The 18103-nt window shown below is 40.0% G+C and overlaps 1 protein-coding gene across 1 annotated transcript in view; it reads left to right on the top strand.

The window, feature by feature from the left end:
• Nucleotides 1–4773: 4773 nt before the first annotated feature.
• Nucleotides 4774–18103, top strand: part of ZDHHC17 (zinc finger DHHC-type palmitoyltransferase 17) — a 102596-nt gene continuing 89266 nt past the window's right edge. The window contains exon 1 of the mRNA XM_066257633.1: nt 4774–5000. Coding sequence (XP_066113730.1) covers nt 4908–5000 — 93 coding nt within the window. The 5' untranslated portion in view covers nt 4774–4907. The remainder of the gene's footprint in view (nt 5001–18103) is intronic.

Genomic DNA, 18103 nt, shown 5'->3' with positions numbered 1-18103 from the left:
CACAATCAACCAGCATATATTAACTTAATAGCTTAATTGCCAATTAACTTATTGGCAATTATCTACATATTTGATTTCAGGAATTGTTGATGCATCATTAGTTGTTTGCAAATTACCTAATGTGTACATGTTTATAGACTCCCTGGTATAATCCCATGCAGCCATCATGTTCACTCACTATAGATGGTTAACAAACTTATGAAAGGTAGAAGCTAAGAGTACTTAACTCTTAGGCTACATGTGAGGATTAAATGAAATAATGGACAGGAAGCATTTAGAACAGGGACCAACACATAGAATGTGTATTAGTCACTGCCTCTCCAGGAAATAGAATTCCCTCCATGTGACAAAGGAAGAAGTGTTAGTGAAAGCACTAGGTACAGGCCCTGGCTGGTTAGCTCAGTGGTAGAGCGTCAGCCTGGTGTATGGATGTCCTGGGTTTGATTCCCAGTCAGGGTACACAGGAGTAGCGTCGAACTGCTTTTCCACCCCCCCTTCTCTCTCACCTTCTCCCCTCCTGTAGTCAAGGCTCGAATAGAGAGAGTTAACCCTGAGCTCTGAGGATGGTGCCATGCCTCAGGCAGTGAAAAATGGCTCTGGTTGCAACGGAGCAAGGACCCCAGATGGGCAGAGCATCACCCCTTAGTGGGCTTGCCAGGTGGATTCCAGTCAGGGAGCATGGAGGAGTCTGTCTTTGCCTCCACTCCTCTCACTAAACTAAAAAAAAAAAAAAAAAAAAAAAAAAAGGAAGGTACTACTTACAGTGAGGTGGGTAGGTTTAAGGCAGTGTTGGGATTCAAATAATTTAACAACTGGTTATCTGCCTTAATGACTGTTTTAAGTATTAAAAAACAATATACCAAAAGGTAGTTTATTATTTCATGCATTTAATACTCAAATAAGAACAATAAAAAGAGGTACACAAAACTAGATTATGAGTTTTAAATTTTTAAATAAATTAATGAAAAAATATTAAATAAAACCTGACGAAAAACAGTAAAACTATTATTTAAGGTTTTTCCATATTGCTTCTTGACTAGCATTCTCATTTGCAATTTTCTTCGCCTTTATCCTAGCCTCCTATTGGTTTCACCATTCAGGGACAGAATGAACATCACTATGGGTGCTTAGAATACGCTATTGCACAGATGAATGTTAAAAAGAGTAAGGAATGTAAATTTGTGATTCCCACATTGGGTCCAGGTACCCACCTTAGAGAGAACCCTGATTACAAGTGCCATTTTAACAACTAGTTTGCTGAACTTAACAAAAAATTAGGTATTGGTTCTGCTGAACCCATGCGAACCGGCTGAATCCCAGCACTGGTTTAAGGGAACAAGCAAGGGATGGTAGCCACCCAGAGACTAGCTATACCCTCAGGTTGAGGGGACACGGGAAGGAGAGGCAGCTGACAGCTGGAACTCTAGAAGAGGGACCAGTTGGGGGCCACTGTAGTCTAGGAGGGATGAAGCTGCTGACACAGATGCTTTGTCAAAGCAGAGGGGGACTGGGAAGAAATACTCTGACCTATTTCTTCTGCCAGTGCCTTCCATCAACCAAACCGGAACAGCAGCCAAGTTGGCCAGATAGCCCAGGAGATGAAGTCCTTGGTGATCAGTTTGCAAAAATCATAGGCAGGAAAGAGCAATGAATGGATAGGGGGGTGGGGGAAGTGAGGGAGATAATGGAGAGAAGGAGCAATATGGATTAAATACTCTGGATCACTTTCTATTTTAAACCAAACATATTACTTAAATCCTAATAAAGTTGGTATAACTTTATTTTCCCTAGTGGAAATAAATTACGTGAAATTTTGTCCATATATAGGCTTATATATCCTTTCCTTTTTTTTCTTAACTTCTTAATTTAATTCATTTTACAAATAATTATGGAATATCTACTTTGAAAAAGCAATATGCTAAGTATTATTTATAGGGTTGGTATTCTTGTTCTTATGGTAATTATTTACAAACCACTCATATAAATTAATATCATTTAAATAATATTATATAGTAAAAATCCCCAGTGTAAATTTTCATTAATGTAAAAGGAGGCAATACTTCTAAAAATGTGGATTTTACATTTCAAATATTCCTAGATTTGGGCAATCCTTTTTGGATCAATACCCACTTAAATATATGATGAAAGCTGTGGATTCTCTTCCCAGGAAAAAGTGTGCATACACATAGAAGAAGGGCTTTCACTGATCACTTTCTTAGTTGAATGAAGGGTCTCAAGCTTGTTCAGCTGAGCCTTTCTCAGGTAATCCTCTTATCTCCCAATTTGTAGTGCTCAGGGGGTTCCCTTGGGCTTACAGGTGCCCAGATTATTGCACAGGATGAGGGTCAAAAGGCAAAGAGTAACGTTTATCTGTACAACAACGTATTCTAAGCACTGAAGGGATATTCATTCTGTCCCTTAACGATGAAACCAATAGGAAGCTAGGATACTAGTGAAGAAAATTGCAAGTGAGGATGACAATCAGAAAGCAATATGGAAATATCTTAAATAACAGTTTTATTGGTTTTTGTCAGGTATTATTTAATATTTTTCATTAATATTTAAAAACTCTCATAATCTAGTTTTGTGTACCTCTTTTATTGTTCTTATTTAGGTATTAAATGCATGAAATAGTAAGTGACCTTTTGGTATATCTTTTTTTTTTTATACTCAAAACAGTCATTAGGGCAAAGAACCAGTTGTTAAATTATTTGAATCCCACCACTGCTCCTGCTCCAATATTCCTAATACATGGGCATCCATGAAACATTTTTTCCTGTTCTCCATGCCTAGTGCTTTTCTCCCCTCTATAATCCAATACCGGCCTGACCTGTGGTGGCGCAGTGGATAAAGCATCGACCTGGAATGCTGAGGTCGCTGGTTTGAAACCCTGGGCTTGCCTGGTCAAGGCACATATGGGAGTTGATGCTTCCTGCTCCTCCCTCTGTTCTCTCTCTATCTCTCCCTCTCTCTCTTTCTCCCCTCTCTCTCTAATAAAAATGAATAAATAAAATCTAAAAAAGTAAATATTGATAAATAAAGAAAAAGAAAAAAGAAAATATAATCCAATATCTTCTTTGCCCCATCTCCCAACTTTTCCACTCTTTCCTTTCTTTACTTCCATCTTCTCTCTCTTCCCAGTAAATGCATGGCATAAGGCTAGGGTGAGGCAAATTCATTTCAACTGTCAAAGTGAAAATAACTTCTGTCCATGTTAGAATGTGTCTGAAAGTAGTTTAGAGCTCCAAAGGCAGAACCAGAATTCTTTCTAGTTCTGCATGCTGGGTAGAAGAGTCAAAACCAAAATTCTTGGTTTGGGTCAGTACCAAAAGAATGATAATCAGCTCTGACTAAAATGAGAAAAAGCAGCAGTGCCAGCATAGACACAGCTAAAGCCAGCTGCAAATTTAACAGGGAACCTTGCTTTTCCCACTGCCACGCAACAACTGCAAAAATGCCATATTCCTTCTTTGAGTACTAATGCTCTTATTAATGACATCCAGGCCCACTCTGCCATTTTCGCTTATTATTGGGCTCCCCAATCACTAAACCGATTTCTTCTCATGATAGCATCCAATTCCTGGTTAATCCCCGTTTTTCCTAATCCCGCTTCAGAAATGGCGTTCAATCCAGAATTTATCCCTGTTCTCCCTCGACTCTCCTGACTCCTTTGGCGGGAATTTAAATCTTACAAAAGACGCTTCACCCTCCTCCCTTTTCCAGTGCTATTAACGCTTCCTCTCTAGTGTCCTTCCTCCTGAAGTACAAATAACTTTGATGTTAGTGGATTGTAGACTTCTTTCCGCTGGTTTTTGGCTGATTTGGCTTTAACACGAGGCAGGTTAGTGTCAGGACCTCTAAGAGCTCATGTTTCATGATCTCTGCTAAATCTTCCTCTGAGCAGTTTAGATTTAGATTTACAATTTTTCTGAAAAGTTTAGGTCTAGAATTACCATTTTTAATAGCTAAAAACAAAGGTGAAAGCTTTCTATAACTGTCCCATCAGTACAATTCCTGGAAGGAATCCCCCCACTCATACAATACTAATATCCGTTTAAAAGTGGTTTAGTCATTTTATCTGGTTCCCATTTCAGCGCGTTAGGTTTAAATTACTCCAATTCTGAATACCTGGGTTACATTAAAATGCAGTAGATGGGGGCGTATGGGACTTGAGGACCTAACATTGTTATGTAGTAACTTTTAATTGAAGACCAAGAAGGGACAGGCTGGGATCATTTTTATAAGGCTTCTTTAGGAGAAAGCTTCAAGCGTCATTCGTGTTTCTACGGATGCCCCCGCCCCTCGGGGGGCATAAATTTCGGGGTGACCTTTATTGAGTGCGGAAGAAGGGGGTGCCTCTTCTGTCTTCATCGGCGATGCACACTTGCATTCAAGCCTGAGATCCCAAAACCTGTACCTGGAGCCGGGTGACGGTTCCATCGGGGTCCCTAAGGAGGGGTCCCGGGGATCTCGGGGAGAAACAGTGCAGTTTGCGGGCATGGGCCGCCTCGTGTGCCTGGGACCACCTAGTCACCGTGCCGCCGCTGGGTATCCCACCGCAATGGACCAGTCGCCCGCCGACGCCTTCCCCAGGAGACCAGAAGCGCAGATATGCCTGGGGCCAGGCCCGCCCCCCGTGCGGAGCCCACGCCCAGCGCCTTCCTCCCGCCTGCCCCAGCGCAGTGCAGCAGAGCGCGCTCCCGCTCGGGCCGGCCCGGCTCGCGCGCTCGCAAGCGCGCAGGGGCCCGCGCCCTCCGAGGGGGAGGGGGCAGCGGGGCCATCCCGGGGGCAGGGGAAGGAGAAGGAGGCGCTCGTGTCGTCTCCGGCGGGGCTCGCGCTCGCCCTCGGCCTCGCGTTCGCCCTCCGCCTCACCCGAACACCGCGAGGGCGAAACGCTTTCTCCCGGCATGCAGCGGGAGGAGGGCTATAACACCAAGATGGCGGACAGCCCGGACGAGTACGATACCGAAGCGGGCTGCGTGCCTCTTCTCCACCCCGAGGTGAGGCAGCGCGCGGAGCGCCTTCCTCGCCCTGCAGCCTCCGGCCCTTTCTCCCCGGGCTCGCGGAGGGCGGTGGCCTGCGTGTGGGGGGCAACAGAACGTGCCGAAGTCGGGGAGGGCGGGGAGGCGAATCCAGGCCCCGGCGCGGCGGCGGGCGGATAACGGGGAGGAGATAGCGGGGCGGGCCCGGCCGGGGCGGGCTCTGGGGCGCGGGGCTGGCTGTGCCTGGAGGGCTGAGGTGCAGGTGTGGACGGTTCTGCTGTCGCCGCGCTGGTCGCGGGGCGCGGCGTCCGGGGCTGCTGCTGGGTCGGAACCGCAGCTCAAGCCCCTGCCGTGCACAAGCCTCTGCGGGCGGAGGAAGCGCGGCTGGCTTGGCTTTCTCTGTTCTTGCGCCCTGCTGGATGACGCTGTCATCTCTCCCCGGGAGCTCGCTGCGGGGGAGTAGAGGATAAAGGACTCAGTTTCTTGGACGAAGTGATGTCCTTCCCTGTTATGCTATAAGCAGCACCTCAGGCACCTTGTGTCGGATGTCCTATTGAGCGTTTGTCCTTAAGCGATGAAAAAGCGAGGTCAAAAGTTTCAGGAATGGGACCCACGCTCCCATTAGTTCGTCAGAGTACCGTGTTTTGTTTTGTTTCGAGCCCGGGGAGGGCCAGTGCTACACGTTGCCCATCACAGCAGGAGCATCTTCCCGTGTCCGTGAGCAGAGCCCCGCTCCAGGGTCACTCACATTCCGAACTTCTGGCTGAGCCAGTGCTACTTCAGGCCTGACAGCCGTTCTTGAAGCATTCTTGTTTTTAATGATCTACAGGGATGTGCAGTGGGCAGCGGCAAAGCCTCCTAAAGAATCCCTGTCGTTTTTATGAGGTTAAAGGATGAAGACAATCTTTGTGTTATTGGGTGAACGTGGAAGCCTGTGTACCTGGGTATTTTGCGTTAGAAGGATTCTATTTCTGTCTGGATTTTGATTTGTAGCATGCTCATATTATTTAGTAAAATGTGAATAAAGCCAAGCACTTATTCATATAATATATTAATACTCAGTTATGCTCTCATTCATTACTTTGATTAATCAAGAAGAGATGAGACAGTTTCTTAGATTCGGTCAGTCTCAATAGAAAAGGCTACTCTGGATTTCTGACAAACAACTGAACAGTAAGTCTAAACATTTTAAACGATTTTTTAAAAAACCCAAGTGATAACATTTTCAGAACTGAGTTTGGAGATATATCTCTTTTAGTTCACACATAGGCCCTGAAAAGATGTCAAGAAACAGAAAAACTAGCCTTCAGATGATATATTGAAAATGTAGCCAAGGACTATTTCTATTCACCTATTCCTGTGGAAGTATTTTAAATACTTAAGTGTTGATTGTGTGATATTTTAACATCCTCTTCCCTCTTCATAAACCTTTGCTTTGTGAAATAGTACATTGTTTGGTACTTTAAGAATAATGTTAACTGGTAAGAAATCCAGGGATTGCTTAGAGACCAGTTTAGAAGTTGAGAGACCAGTCTTTAGGTTGGTATTTAATAGAATATTACTAGAAATTTGACTTCCTCATCATTGAAAGAGGAAGTTTGTATAAACACTATCTACAATTCCTTTACACCCAATAAACACAGGGGCTGATTAGGTAGATGCTTTGAATCTTAAGCTTTTAATTACAGGGCTAAGGTCCTTTTGTATTTTTCCTTGTAGTTAGTGTTGCTTTCACACCTGGTACAGACCTGGTACTTTCTTGCGGTGAATTTTTTGGGCAACCTACTGGCACTTCTCTGAGTTTGAGCTTAATCATTTATAATGGGATGAAATAATAATTATTAATGAGCTATTGTAAGGATTAAGTGATAATGTATTCTTTTCTGTTTTAAAATAAGCAGTGTTTTTGGTTTCTCTTGAAAAGAAAACTTATTCTCTGCCTGGGTGAACAAATAAAATAATACTACATACTTTTAGTTCCCTTTTGGAGAGAACATAGATTTTTGGTCAGATAGATTTGGGTTCCAATCCTTAATTTGTAGTAATTCGCTAAGTGACATTCAGAAGATGGAGAAGTTGCCTACCTAATTCACTTGGCTGTGAAGGATTAGATGAGACTGTATGTTGAGGTTCAAGAACTGGCTCATTGCAGGTGCTCAGTTAATGCTCCTTTTTCCTGTACCAGAAGGTGGGAGTGTTAAACATTTAATTTGGTTTAGAAAGTTGTGTGAGTTTAATTTAGTGGAATAGATCTTTGCAGTAACAAGTTTTATTTTGCTGTTCATCTTCAAATCTAACACTGTAACAAAAAATAGTTTCTCACTGAATATTTCTTGACTAGATGAATTGTTTGACTACATGAATTGTTTGTAGGTTAAAAAAATTAGCCATCCCTTAAATCTGTTCGTATGCAAACTGCTCACAGTTAAAACCTTCTTTAGGTGTTTATGTAATTATATGAACAATGAACCCTTTTTATTAGAGGTATGTGCTATGAGAGAACTTTTTAATTAAATAATCCATTTGTTTAGTCAGTCATTTAAACATTAGTTTATCTTCTTTGGTTCAGACACTGTGCTGGACTCTTGAGACTGGGACTTTTTTGATAAATTTACTGATAGGCAGGATAGTATACCGATATAAAGCCAAAGCTTTGATGACAAACTGAGAATCTAGGTTTAGCCACTTACTATCATCATGATCAAAGTATATTTTCTGCTTTTTAAAAATTGGGTTAGTAATACCTACCTCTTAGAGTTATTGTGAGTATAAGATAGAATAATGTTTATAATGCAGTCATCACAGACCTAGGCACATAAGCTACCAATCAAGTCTAACCTACTAAAGATCTTGACATATAGTGAATACTAGTGCTGTTTGTTTTCTGATCAGATAGGTGATTATTCACTTTATCATAATGGAGGAAATTAGAGGTTATTTGGGAAAGGATGAACTGATTATCAGGGAATTAAGGTGCTAATCCCAGCTCTGACTTCAGGTTAGTGGACACTGAACTATACTTTAGTTTCTTTGCTTTTAAGATAAAGAGTCTAGACTAGATGATCTTTTAAGATTTCCTCAAACTCTAATATTCTGATTTTTTGTTGTGGTTTTTCAAGATTGATAGACTTGAGTATCTATTTACTAGGTACATAACGTTGTGCTAGGTTATATGGGTGAAAATAAAATAGGCTAATTTTTGCTCTACAGAAATTAATGATCTAGTTGGGAAGATATATGCATATGAAATACTTAACAGAATCCAATTAAGTGCTGAATTGAGTGGTATAGCCTATAAGCAGTGTCAGATATCTGTCAGAATGGTTAGAAGAAAGACTTCAGCAGAGAAGTGGAGACTCTGTGTTATGTTCAACTAACTTGCTATCACCAGTCTTCCATTTCACTCACTAGTAGTATATCCTCAGTAGGTTGTCTCAGCTCCTTCCTAGAATGAGGCCATAACACTTCCTTCTGCCAGAGTATTATAGGGGCTCTCTATTTCAGTAAGATCTGACTCAGAGCTTTGAACTGGATTGCTTAGATTATAGGGCTTTCATCTCTTAATCACTTCATTCCCCCCCCTCAATTTCAAAACTTTTAATAATACTGCCTTCTCTCTAGTTTCTAATTTTTTAGTGGCCATATTTTTTGTTTCACATCAATTTTTTACATATTCATGTCTCATTTTTTGTTTAGAATATTAAACCAAAGTACTAATGCATCTCTTCACAGATTTTATAAAAACTACTTTTAATATGTGCATTTGTGTACGTGTGCATGTGTGTGTGAACGAACCAAGTAGGGCTTACTAATTAATGTAAAGATGGCTTAACAATAGACTCCCTTTTAATATAATTTAGCATATTAACTAATTAAAGAAGAAATATCATATAATCTTTGAAATTAAAGCAGAAAAAGCACTGTAAAAACCCAAAATATTTTCATGATAAAAAATTCTTAGTTAAATGGGAAAGAGGGGAATATTTGATAAAGGATACCTACCAAAATATTAGCACAAACATTAAACTCTGTGGTACTACGTTGAAAGAGGAATAAGACCAGAACGCCTGGCATCTCAGTGTCTATTTAGCCATGTACAGGAGGTTCTAGTCAGTGATGTTAGATAAGAAAAAGGTATAAAAGATAGAAAGATTGGAAAGGAAGAAAAAGCTTCTTTTTATTTTTAGACATTGTATTGATTTATATATCCAAGAGAAACTGCCAAATAATCCTAGTAATAAAGTTGTTGGGCAAAAGATTGTAGGTTGCGTTCTAGGGAAGCTGACTCTGGGCCGGAGATGAGCATGGAGAGGGTTTATTAGATTGCTTTTGATAAGCAACGCTTATGGAAGGGAAGGGTGTGAAACAGGACCATGCAAAGGGAGAAGACAGCTGTGATGCAATCCTAACGAAGCCCCAGACAACCTCATGGCACACCTGAAGCTGGCAATCCCCTTAGAATTGTCACAAGTTGGGGTGAGGGCCAGTTACTGGATGTAAGAAGGCTAAGGCAGGGGTGTAGCCTTGGGGTTGCCAGCTCTTTTCTGCCAAGACACTTCTTTAAGAAGACTGGTAGAGTCTGACCTGTGGTGGCGCAGTGGATAAAGTGCTAACCTGGAACGCTGCTGAGTTCTTGGGTTCAAAACCCTGGGCTTGCCTGGTGAAGGCACATATGGGAGTTGATACTTCCTGCTCCGGGTTCCAGTGGGAGTCTTTGTCCAGAAGGAGACTTGTAAGAAGAACATGAGTGGATGGACTATAGCTCCCTTTGTTGTAGCTGGTTTTGTGGCCACAATACTATGCATTCTACGCCCTCTTAGCTAGCACCTCTGCTAGTCTCCTTGACCTACCTGATGAGGCACCTAGATCCTCTTTGCTGAGAGGTCTGATTCCCTGGTCACTGGTGCCCTTCTTAGGCCAGAATTTCTGCAACTGTCCAATTACCATCAAAACTAGGCAAGTATTACCAAGAGGTACCTAGGTGCCTACCTCACTTAAATGCCAAATATATTCCTCCCTGCCTACGTTGCATAACAGCAACGTATATTTTTCATTTCTTTTAAAAAAATTTTGTATTGAATTTATTGGGGTAACATTGGCTAATAAAATTATACAGGTTTCAAGTGTACAGTTCTATATAGTACATCATCTGTATATGGTATTGTGTGTTCACCATGCCAGGTCAAGTCTCCTCCATCATGATTTATTCCCCTCTTCACCCTCCTCCACCTCCCCCACCCCTCTTTCCTTCCTACAATCCCACACAGTTGTCTGTATCTCTTAAGTTATTTTTTCTTTGCTTATTATCCCTTCACCTTTTTCACTCAGCAACTCAACCCCATCCCTTCTGACTGCTGTCAGTTTATTCTCCGTATCTATGAATCTGTTTCTATTTTGCTTGTTAGTCTAAATAAAATAAAAAATCAACTTTTAATTTTTTTTATTTTTTTTTAGTGAGGGAGAGAGAGAGATATGGAGGGACAGACAGAGACAGAAAGGGAGAGAGATATGAAGCATCAACTCATAGTTGTAGCACCCGAGTTCATTGATTGCTTTCTCATATGTTCCTTGGCCCCGGGGCTGTAGCTGAGCCAATTACCTCTTGCTTAAGTCAGTGACCTTTGGGCTCAAGCGAGTGACTGTGGAGTCATGTCTGATCCCGTGTTCAAGCCAGTGACCCCGAGCTCAAGCTGGTGGGTCCGCACTGAAGTCAGCGACCTTAGGGTTTCAAACTGGGGTCCTCAGCATCTCAGGCTAACGCTCTATCCACTGCGCCACTGCCTGGACATGCAAAACTTTTCTAAAGTAAAACTGATTTTGCCTTTTTCCATTACTATTATTTTTTTGCCCTGTAGTATAGTTAGAGATATACATGTGTACACATATGTAAATTATTTTCTTTCAGAAAGCAAATATAAAATTACTTCGAAAATTGTTTTTCTCCTTTTGATAGGTTATTGGCATACTCTTTCCTTTCAAAAGATATTTTTCTGGGCAGTCTTTAGGATCTCATGCCTTTTTTTTTTTTCCCCCATGCCTTTTTTTTTTTTTTTAAATAAGTTTTATTTATTTATTTATTTATTTTACAGAGACAGATAGTGAGTCAGAGAGAGGGATAGACAGGGACAGACAGACAGGAACGGAGAGAGATGAGAAGCATCAATCATCAGTTTCTCGTTGCGCGTTGCGACTTCTTAGTTGTTCTTTGATTGCTTTCTCACATGTGCCTTGACCATGGGCCTTCAGCAGACCGAGTAACCCCCTGCTGGAGCCAGCGACCTTGGGTCCAAGCTGGTGAGCTCTTTGCTCAAGCCAGATGAGCCGGCGCTCAAGCTGGCGACCTCGGGGTCTCGAACCTGGGTCCTTCCGCATCCCAGTCCGACGCTCTATCCACTGCGCCACCACCTGGTCAGGCTCCCCCATGCCTTTTTTAATTCAGCAACAATGCTATAGGCCATATAATTATAATTGAGGTTTAAGCACTATACCTTAAGCATATTAACCACTGAGTCAATATATATAAAATGAAAATGCAACTAATTGGTTACCTCAGCCATCTTCAACCAATGTACTGCAATAATTTTTTATTTATTTTTTTTACAGAGACAGAGAGTCAGATAGATAGGGACAGACAGACAGGAATGGAGAGAGATGAGAAGCATCAATCATCAGTTTTTCGTTGTGACACCTTAGTTCATTGATTGCTTTTTCATATGTGCCTTGACCGTGGGCCTTCAGCAGACCGAGTAACCCCTTGCTTGAGTCAGTGACCTTGGGCTCAAGCTGGTGAGCTTTGCTCAAACCAGATGAGCCCGTGCTCAAGCTGGCGACCTCGGGGTTTCAAATCTGGGTTCTCTGCATCCCAGTCCGATGCTCTATCCACTGCGCCACCGCCTGGTCTGGCTTACTGCAAGAATTTTTAAAACATGTAATACTTGACTGTTTAGTCAAGGGCATTGATCTCTTTTCCTTTAGATTGTTACATAAAAAATATGACAACAGCCAACACAACAATAGCTGTTGAGAGTGAATGAAAATTACACATACTTTTTTTTGTCATATTGTCAAAAAACATTTTTGGTGTGTCATGGGATTTTAGTAATTAGTTTATGTGTGCCATGAGATGTAAAAGGTTGAAAATCGCCGGGTTAATTCTTGGATTGTGGCGAAGCCAAAGTTGAATATTAATGACTTTTGGAACCAAAAAAATTATATTTGTTACAAGAAATGCCATTTTACTGTTTTGATTTCTTTTCATTTATTTTGCTCACTTTTTATTTAATTTGAGAGAATTATCTGAAAAGTATTTAAGAGTGGATTGTGAGTGGGTAGATATAAGAACAGATAGGTTAAAAGTGTGAATGCTGGTGTTTGACTGCTTGAGTTCAGATCCTGATTTGACCACCTACTGGCTGTGATCCTATGCAAGTTATTGAACTGTGTCCCGATTTTCCAGACTAAAATGGAAATATAGCACCCACTTCATGAAGTTGTGAAGATTTATGAGACGATGTATACAAAGTTCTATGTCTGCATTTAATAGTACAATAAATATTAGTTATTAATGTTATGCTAAGTTAGTATATCTCAAACAATAGTATATATATATTAGATATGGAGGAAACTGACTAAGTAGCTAAGATAATTAAAATAGGTTGTCTGGAGATTGAGGAGAGGATGGGCAGAGGACTCTATACTTTTTGCCCTATTTAATTTTCTTGAAGATGTGTGTTATGATTTGAGGGATATTTATTGAGCATCTAAGTATGGTCTCCATGCTTTGCTAGGCCATAAAGTAATGAGGAATGCAAAATAGGGCATTGCAAAATAACAAAAGATGAACTAGTCCTACATATCTCTCAGGATGGATGAAGGTGTGTGTGTGTGTGTGTACATATGCACACACTTTGTTAAAAATTGAAAACGCATGGGGACTGCCTTTTTTCCAGACAGTATTCTAAGGATCTGTTCAGGTAATTGGGTTAGGGTAAGTCATTCAGTTAAGAGGTCCTTACGTAGTGGTTTTGTTTGTTTGTTTTGTGATAGAGACACAGAGAGAGACAGATAGGGACAGACAGACTGGAAGGGAGAGAGATGAGAAGCACCAATAATTCATTGCAGCACCTTAGTTGTTCTTTGATTGCTTTCTCATATGTGCCTTGCCCAGGGGTGGGGATGGGGTTACAGCAGAGCAAGTGACCCCTTGCTCAAGCCAGCGACCTTGGGCTTCAAGCCAGCAATCTTCAGGCTCAAGCCAGTGACCATGAGGCCATGTCTGTGATCCCATGCTCAAGCAACAACCCGGTGCTCAAGCGGGATGAGCCCACGCTTAAGCTGGTGACCTTGGGGTTTTGAACCTGGGTCCTCTGCATCGTGTAGTGTATTTTTAACAGAACCCCCAACAACTACATAATTCAAAAAGGTATTATTTTAATATCAGAGTTATGTGCAGTTCTTTTTAAAAGCATCATCTGTTATTTTATGATTAGATTGTATTACAGGTGGGTAAGTTAATAAAATATCAACTATTTTAAACTTTTGAGTTTGAAAACTTGATTCAGGGCAATATTATATTTACAAAATATGCAAGTAAAATTTTCACCCAATGTAATAATTATCCAATTATAATCTTCTATTTAAAACTCCTTAAATTAAAGCTACAGACAGCTAATTTGAAAGTATAGGAACTTTAGCCTTCTGTAAAGAAGATACTGTGAAAAACTTAATTTCTTGAGTTGTAGTGAAACAGTATTTTTAGATTTTGTTTCAAATATTGTTGAAAATTTGTCAAACGAATTACCTCATTTTCTAGGGATAATACATATTAAATATGATAGAATCTTTTTTTGATAAATCAGAATATTATAGTATCTTAGGCTCATCTTTTTCACTAACACTAATTATTGTTGGGGAAATAGAGATGATAGGGCTAAATGTACCTGAAAGTTTTTTATTTTTATATGTCAAGTAGCTTATGTTTTTTATCAGTTGTTTTATACTAGAAAAAAATCAAATGAAGAAAAGCAATTACTGATTGAGATATTACTGTACTATATATACCCTTGTTTAGTTTTTAAAAATTCTCTGATTATGATCATTTGTTAATTTGTGCAGGATTTAATGAGGGATGAAAAAAACTGGTGACCAAAACTTTCCTTATTTTCATGAAAACATTAATAACTATATAAATAAACCTTTCTGTGAGCTGAAGACCGAAGTTGCTTGTGTTGTAATCTTTAGGTTGCAAATGTCACCAACCATTTTAAAACTTACTTGGGCGAAAAAAGGGGATTTACTGGCTCGTATAACTCAAATTCAGGATGACACAGGTGCAGTTAAACTCTGAGCTGAGAATGTCACCAAGACTCTATCTCTGTCTCTCCTCATCTCTGCCTTTTAGCTTCATTTTCTCCTAGTGTAGAGCAGCTTCTTCCTCCTGTGAACTGGGAATCCATATCCCCAGTTGCCAGCATTTTTCTTTTTTTTTTTGACCACGTATCTCAAATCTCAACTAACCATCAGAGAGTCTGCACATCTTAGCTTATTCTACATTGGGAAGTTGTCCTGATTTAGATTATGTGCCCACTCCTATGACCATGGAATAGGGCACACTGTATTTGACGAAGATCTCTTGGTTGGAGTTGGGGAACGAACAGTTTCCTTAAAGAAGGAATGTTATCAGCAATACTATAGTATTTCTGTTCTCTATGCTCTTAATGTAAAGAGTTATTTGTTTTAACATTAAATATTCTATTTGGGCTACTGAATAGCATTCTATATGTATAGCCTAGAACAGGGGTTGGGAAGCTTTTTCTTTGGAGGCTAGATAGTAAATATTTTCGAGTTTGTGGGCCATATAGTCTATAAAATAGTTACTCAACTCTGTGGTGATTATATGGAAGCAGCCACAGACAATATGGAAATGAGTGGGTGTGCTGTGTTCCAGAGAAACTTTATATGTAAAATCAGGTGGCAGGTCAGACTTGGCCAGTGGGCTGTATTTGTCAACCCCTGATTTAAGCAGTATCTAGAAACTCCAAGAAATTTATATTAAAATATGTGGTTTTATAGTGCATTGAATCCCATTAATTGCTGTTGTGTTTTAACCTCATCAAAACAGGACTTGTGTGAAAGATGGGTTGGGTAAACTAAGAATGTGTGTGTGTGTGTGTGTGTGTGTGTGTGTGTGAGAATCTTACGGGAATATTGGTAGAATACATATACTTGCTTCCATGTGCACCTCTCAGTTTCTAATTTAGTATGTGGGTTTGTGGTATGTATGTTTTGAAAAGTCCCAGAGGTGACTCTGATTGACACTCCCACTCTTGATCCTCCACTCTCTGATACATGCTTGACATGTAGGAAAAGTTTTATTATAGAATAAGGAAGGAAGCAAGTTTGATATTTAATGTATGAGGCATTGTAGTGGGTGCTTTTCAGATTATCTCCTCAATCTGCTAGATCAGTCGCCAGCCACATGTGGCTCTTTGGCCCCTTGAGTGTGGCTCTGTTACAAAATACCACGTGCGGGTGCAAAGGCCAGCATAGGAGTACCCCAATTAAGTTAATAACAATGTACCTATCTATATAGTTTAAGTTTAAAAAATTTGTCTCTCAAAAGAAATTTCAATCGTTGTACTGTTGATATTTGGCTCTGTTGACTAATGAGTTTGCCGACTAATGGTAATTGCTAAAATTTACGAAATTTGAACTGTGAGCTAGGCATCGTTCTAAACAGTTTTGCATGTATATTCATTTGTCTAATTCTCACACCTTTTTTATACCTATTTTACAAATGACAATATTGAGGCATAGGAGAGGATCAATTGCTGGTAAGTGACAGAACTGAATTTGAATCTAGGTTCAAACTGCTTAAATTTAGTTGCATCTTTTTTCCAGCATAGCAATGTGATGATGATAATAGTTATAGAGTTGATTGAATATTATTTGTCAGGCACTGGCTAGCTGTGGTTGCAAATGTCCTCATTTACTTAAAAAATTAAAAAATAATTTAAAAGACTGTGTTTTTTAAAATTGATTGTAAAGGTAGAGAGAGAGAGAAACACTGACTTCTTGTTCCACTTATTTATGCATTCATTGATACTTGCATGTGCCCTGACCTGGATTGAACTCCTAAGCTTGGTGTATCAGGACAGTGCTGTAACCAACTGAGCTACCTGGCCAGGGCTCATAAAAACTATTTTAGAGTAGTCTTAGGTTCACATCAAAATTAAGCAGAAGGTACAGAGAATTCCCATTTACCCACTGCTCCCACACATGCACCGCCTCCCCCACTATCATCCTTCTGCGCCAGGGTGGTGCATTTGTTACAGTTGATGAACCTGCATTGACTGACATCTTATTTTCACCCAAAGTCTATACTTTACAGTATGGTTCACTTTTTGATATACATCCTATGGATTTGACAAGTGTAATGACCTGTGTCTACTAGTGTAGTATACAGAATAGTTGCACTGCCCTTAAAGAGCCTCAGTGTTCTGACTATTCATTCCTCCCACCTCCTGACAGGCAACCACTGATCTTTTTTAGGTTGTTTTCTGTCTCTATAGTTTTGCCTTTACCATAATGTCATGTAGTTGGGATTACAGTTGTAGCCTTTTTAGACTGGCTTCTTTCATTTAGTAATATGCATTTAAATTTACTTCATGTCTTGATAGCTCATTTCTTATTAGAGCCGAATAGTCTGGATATAACAGTATATTCATTCACTTACTGAAGGACATTTTGGTTATTTCCATTTTTTGCTTATTTACCTTTTATAGTAGTTCTGCAAAGTAGGTATTACTGAACTTTACAGATTAGGAAACAGACAGACTCATAGGGGTAATTTATTCAAGTTTGCCTCATTAGTAGTTGGCTGAGTTTTTTATTAAAACCCAAACTCTGACTCCATCCCCATAATCCTCAGATATACTCTGCCATATAAATTAATAGGTCAAAACGCAAATTATTATTTTTTACTATATAATGGAAAAACCCTATTCTTGGAGAAACTTTTCTGATAGAGTACTTATAAAATACGTATGTATTTGGTTCATAGTAAACTTAGAAGCACTGGGCCAATAGACAATTCTTTAGTCAACACTACCTGCCTCTTTATATATCTGTGAATGTAAATGAAAGATTTAATATGTATCACATTTAGTAAAAGTTATCCAGATTACATATAGATACTTGGTAACTAGTTGATTGGTTTTATAATTTTACCCAGGTGGTTTTTTAATTTGACCCAGGCATGTGAATAAATTTATTGTGGCATCATCTTGTCAAGTAAGCCAGCATTTGCCTATACCTGCTGTATAAATTTGAGTTCTAACTTGATGATTTTTCTTAGCAGCAGTGTATAGCAGCTGAGCTTATCCCAGCTCTTCTCATTCCTGTCTACTACTTCAGCAGAAGATTTTGGAGGTGCTTTTCCTCCTTCCAGTTTTCTTCAACAAGTATTAGGGCTGTCAACTAGGTACTAGAACCGTGATGGCGAACCTTTTTATAAAAACCGCCCTCTTTTGCAGTGCTGGTCAACCTGGTCCCTCCCGCCCCTAGTAGGCGGTCCAGCTTTCATGGTGAGTAGGTAGCAGAGCAACCAAATGGTGCAGCGATTGGCCCACCATGAAAGCTGAAACGCCCACTAGGGGCAGGAGGGACCAGGTTGACCAGCACTGCAAAAGTGGGCGGTTTTTATAAAAAGGTTCGCCATCACAGTACTAGAAAGATCTTCCTAGTGGCTGTAATTTCTATATTCCAATATATAAAGTTGTTGTATGTTAGCCTTGGAAAAAATCTTGGAGGACTTCAAATCTAGTAGTTTTTGAACTTTTTTTTAAAGAGCAGCTGAATTGTTATTTATCCCTTTACCTTTTATCATCCAGTCCCCCAACTCCTCTTCCCTCTGCCAGCTGTCAGTCTATTCCAGTTCTACGTATTCGTGTCTGTTTCTATACTGCTCACAAAAATTAGAGGATATTTCAAAATGAATATAAAGCGATAAAAAAAGCATTTAATTTTTTTTATTAAACGAGAACATCAGAAAAGCAAATGACAAGTCAAAGAAAGTTGTTTGATTATGCAAGTGAAATGCAAAACCAACCTTTATTTGGTGA

The sequence above is a fragment of the Saccopteryx bilineata genome, chromosome 2, assembly GCF_036850765.1.
Source record: "Saccopteryx bilineata isolate mSacBil1 chromosome 2, mSacBil1_pri_phased_curated, whole genome shotgun sequence".
In the NCBI taxonomy this organism is placed as follows: domain Eukaryota; kingdom Metazoa; phylum Chordata; class Mammalia; order Chiroptera; family Emballonuridae; genus Saccopteryx; species Saccopteryx bilineata.
The sequence above is the reverse complement of the archived record's forward strand: the minus strand, read 5'-3'. Positions and strand labels throughout refer to the sequence as shown.